The following is a 4615-nucleotide window of genomic DNA, read 5'->3' as shown; positions in this document are numbered from 1 at the left end:
AGGTGGGTCCTTGATTGAGGAATTATGGAGTATCTTTTTACCTTTTGAAAAGGACAATGATGTGCTTCTAGACTCTACTCATTTTTAAATTTATAAGGACAATTCAAATTTGTAGACCTTTTATAGTTTATTTTTGGAGAACATGCTAGTGTTTCAAACTTTCGTGACTATTTCGTGACTCCTTTTGATGCTTCTTAACTACCATGCCAAATCATGTTAAAAAACTTGCTAAGGTATCTTATGTATCAAGATTAAGATTATTGAATGATATTTATCTTGTGGTTGATAGGGGCACACCATATGATTTGCTGATTAAGATTATTGAAAGATATTTATCTTGTGGTTGATAGGGGCACACCATATGATTTGCTGATTGATGGTAAGGTGGCTTGCTCCATCCTTGTCCTTAGGTTTAAATGTCAAGTATAATGTTCGTGTATATACGGCTTATGGTTATTTTAGAGGAGGAGAAGAAGAGGGACGACAAAAGGGACAGCAAGGGCATGGGGGATGCAATCTGTAAACTTATTCTCTAAAAAAAGAATGTGTAATGTTTTACTCAAAAAAATCCTCCTTCAAAATATGTATAGGTAGTTGGATAATTTTGGGGAAAGAAAATTGAAAGTTATAATACCAAAAGCTTAGAAGTTTTATCAATCTCAAAACTTCCAACCCTAATTAATTTTAATTAAGAAATTGATGAATCAATCTCAATAAGTATGTAAAAGGTTTGGAAAATTCTTGACATGAAATTGGGGAGAGAGAGAGAGAGAGAGGGGCTAATTCAGTAATATAAATTGGGGAGAGAGAGAGAGAGAGGGGCTAATTCAGTAATATAAATTGAGTAAAATGTTAAAAACACATAATTTTTTATTTGGAGAAATTGGAGAGAGAGAGAGAGAGAGAGAGAGAGAGAGAGAGAGGGGGGGAGTAATATAAATTGAGTAAAATGTTAAAAACACATAATTTTTTTTTTTAATCTTCAGAAAATTGAATTAGAAAAAAACTACTAAGTTGAGAGAGAGAGAGAGAGAGAGAGAACGACCTTGAACTCGGGTTGAACTCGGGTGGGCCGTATTTGGTTTTCTTATTTTAAATTAAACAAAATTTAATTAGACAAATGAACCTCCTCGCAAATACAAATAAAAGAGGTCTTGCGAAAATAAAACAAATTGCCAGGAACTAGAAACTACACGGAGATGTCGCTCGATGAGTGCTGCCTCGGCTCACAAGGCTTCAAGGTAACGCGTGTTTTTCAAGCCTGCTGCTGCTAATCACGGATCATAAATTTTTTTTTTCTGTCGCTAAAATGGGTTCTAAAATCTGATTACATGTGAGAAGGTTAGCCGATTGGGGCTGGGCTGCATGGGCCTGTCTGCCTTCTATGGGAAGCCCGTCGAGGAAGATGTGGGCGTCGACCTCATCAAGCATGCTGTGGAAAGCGGCGTCTCCTTCCTCGACACATCCGATGTGTATGGCCCCTTCACAAACGAGATCCTCGTTGGCAAGGTATCTTTACCTTAATTACCAGGCTGTTATTAGGGCGTTAATTTTTTATCCATGCAAAAAGGAGCGATTAGATGTATTTAACGACTGCTATTGGCTCCTTATGTACCCATATTTATAATAAGAAGCCATTAATCTGTATGAGGAGCCAAGAAAAGGTGAGGTTGGAATGTAAATAGTTGGGATGAAAAAAAAAGACAGAAAATAGTTTTATGATGGAGAAAAGGATTATATCGAGGGTTTTCAATAAAAGTACAAGTTTGTTTAATTGATTTCTTAACCAATTAAAAGATCTACAGCCCAATAATACTTTTGTCTCCTACTCTGGCTTCTCTTCTCCCCAAAATCCCTAGGTCTCAGGCTTTTTGGAGGACTGCAATGAGTGACATGGAGAAATTCTTGTGGAGAGACATATCCAGAGAGAGAGAGAGAGAGAGAGAGAGAGAGAGAGATATCCAGAGAGAGAGAGAGAGAGAGAGAGAGAGAGAGAGAGAGAGAGAGAGAGATTCTGCAGCCCTGCTGTTTTTGAGCTGTAATTTCTGCAGGGAATATTCTTTGTTTTTTAATGTTAATTATGCATTTGTTTTCAAAGGATGCCGGGCACAAACTTTTCGTGCTTACTAAATTTGTATCTTGCGAAGGAGAGGTAGGATGCTTACTAAATCACTTTGGCAGGAAGAGGAAGAAGCTTGTTTAAGAAGTAAAAAATAGAAGAAGGAAGAGGAGAAAGATGATAGGAGAAGGAAGAAGACGAAAGCAAGGCAAGGAAGATAAAGAAAAAAATAAATAAAGAGGTGAACATAGTAGAGATGCGAAAAAGAGAAGACGAGGCTGTGAAAGATGAAGATAAATAATTTCAGCTGGAAGTATATTGACTACCTGCTTTACGCCAACTTAGCGTGTTTGCATTTTGTGAAAAGCACGAAGGTTTTTACTTTAGAAGAATCACTAAAGTTGAAGTCTGCCTTGTTTAATTAAATGGAATAAACCCATTCAAATCATCGACACAGCATATACGACCCATCAAATCATTTATTATACTAAATCAATGAGGGCATTTTGATTTTTCTGCACAGGCTATAAAACATTTTGCCCGGGAAAAGATTCAGCTAGCTACAAAATTCGGAATTGCCTTAGAGAATGGGGCTTTTGTTATGAAGGGCACTGCAGACTATGTGAGGAAGGCTTGTGAGGCCAGCTTGAAAAGGCTGGATGTGGACTACATTGACCTCTACTACCAGCACCGTGTTGACACATCGGTCCCAATAGAGGAGACGGTGTGCACTAATCAACCTTGCTTTTTGCATCCTCTACTAGAACAAGCATAGATGATTTTCCAGCATTACATGATAAGCTTGCTATGCTCATACATCTGAAGTATTACATGCTATCTATCTATGCCTTGGCATGGATCATGTTTGTTGCAGGTTGGAGAACTGAAAAGACTTGTCCAAGAAGGCAAAGTGAAGTATATAGGGTTGTCTGAGGCCAGTGCTAACACTATTAGACGTGCCCATGCAGTCCATCCAATCACTGCTGTCCAGCTTGAATGGTCTTTGTGGTCAAGGGATGTGGAAGAAGAAATCATTCCAACATGCAGGTTTACTTTCGATCACACAAATATATTGCTTGGGGATAGGTGGATGCTGAAGGAATGGCATTTGTAGGCTCTGAGTTCTAGCTTGGCAAAGCTCTGGGCTGCCTGCATGTATGTGCGCTCATGAGTTTGTGTGCAAGTGCACGTATCTCCGGTGTCATGGCGGCAGTAGGAGAGGGGAGCAGTGCATGGCTTTTGACCTGTTTCAAAATTGCTGATATATCAGTGCTTTTTGCAGGGAGCTTGGTATTGGAATAGTTGCTTACAGTCCACTTGGCCGTGGTTTCTTCACTGGAAAAGCAATTTCTGAAAGTTTGGAGAGCACAGATAGTCGTATGGTAATTGACCATTACTCCTTTTCTCTTCATATATAGCTAGTCAGGTGCTCTATAGTCGTATGGTAATTGACCATTACTCCTTTTCTCTTCATATATAGCTAGTCAGGTGCTCTATAGTCGTATGGTAATTGACCATTACTCCTTTTCTCTTCATATATAGCTAGTCAGGTGCTCTATAGTCATATGGTAATTGATCATTACTCCTTTTCTATTCATATATATAGCTAGTCAGGGACAGGTTTACAAGCTCTATGGTATAAGAACTAAAATGAACATCTTCATGCATTTGAACACGTCTCTGTCCATGCATGTCAGGAGCGAATTCCCAGGTTCCAAGGGGAGAACTTGGAAAAGAACAAGGTGTTTTATGAACGAATAGCAAATCTTGCAAACAAACATGGATGCACACCTGGGCAGTTAGCCTTGGCCTGGGTTCTGCACCAGGGAGAGGATGTTGTGCCTATTCCAGGTGGGTATTTATCTCATCAAAACAATTTAGACGAATGAGATGACCATTTCCTCACACCTCTCATTGCCATTGTTTTTGATTTCACACTTTGTTTGCCTTTGTGTGCAGGCACAACAAAGAAGAAGAACTTTGATGAGAACTTGGCAGCTCTTAAGGTCAAGTTCTCCAAGGAAGATATGGAAGAAATAATGGCTGCAGTACCAGCAAGTGAAGTTGTTGGGGAGAGGTATAGTGGGGACATGGGAAAGAGAACTTTCCAATATGCAGACACCCCTCCCTTGAAAGCATAGTTGTAGATTTGTGTCATGTTGAAGGGGGCCATGTCACATACCTAGGGTCCCAGATTTTATGTTGAAGGAAATGCTTTACTTGTATGTAACCAACCTTGGGGTTGCAATGCTTTGCTTTGATGTTTATAATGCAGTGTTCTTACTGAACCTAAGGGACGTGTGCTAAAACGCAACTTATTTATGAAAATTTAGATTGTATTTATCGAATGGAGAGAAATCTTTCAGCGTGTGGTTGATACCTTAGTTTTAGGAGAGAGTCATAGAGGATAGAGGGAGAGTGGCAAAGAGAGAGACATCAGACAATGAACAAATTTCTGTAGCAATAGGCTTTACCACGAACAAGTGCTTGTGAATACTTAGGTTAGATCATAAACAAGTGAGAAGCGAAGGGGACCTTGTATAGGGAGGCCTATGG

General features: G+C 39.3%; 1 protein-coding gene across 1 annotated transcript; it reads left to right on the top strand.

Annotated features, from left to right (window-relative positions):
• The first annotated feature begins 1085 nt into the window (after nt 1-1085).
• LOC147636211 (putative aldo-keto reductase 1) lies at nt 1086-4407 on the top strand. The gene is made up of 7 exons (XM_086801635.1): nt 1086-1241; nt 1342-1509; nt 2583-2783; nt 2934-3106; nt 3342-3441; nt 3757-3910; nt 4019-4407. Exons 1-7 carry the CDS (start codon nt 1200-1202, stop codon nt 4198-4200), a joined length of 1020 nt encoding a protein of 339 aa, XP_086657761.1. The 5' UTR covers nt 1086-1199; the 3' UTR covers nt 4201-4407.
• Nucleotides 4408-4615: the final 208 nt, after the last annotated feature.

This window comes from Cibotium barometz, chromosome 8 (assembly GCF_041138505.1).
Source record: "Cibotium barometz isolate CiBa-2024 chromosome 8, ASM4113850v1, whole genome shotgun sequence".
Classification (NCBI taxonomy): domain Eukaryota; kingdom Viridiplantae; phylum Streptophyta; class Polypodiopsida; order Cyatheales; family Cibotiaceae; genus Cibotium; species Cibotium barometz.
The sequence above is the reverse complement of the archived record's forward strand: the minus strand, read 5'-3'. Positions and strand labels throughout refer to the sequence as shown.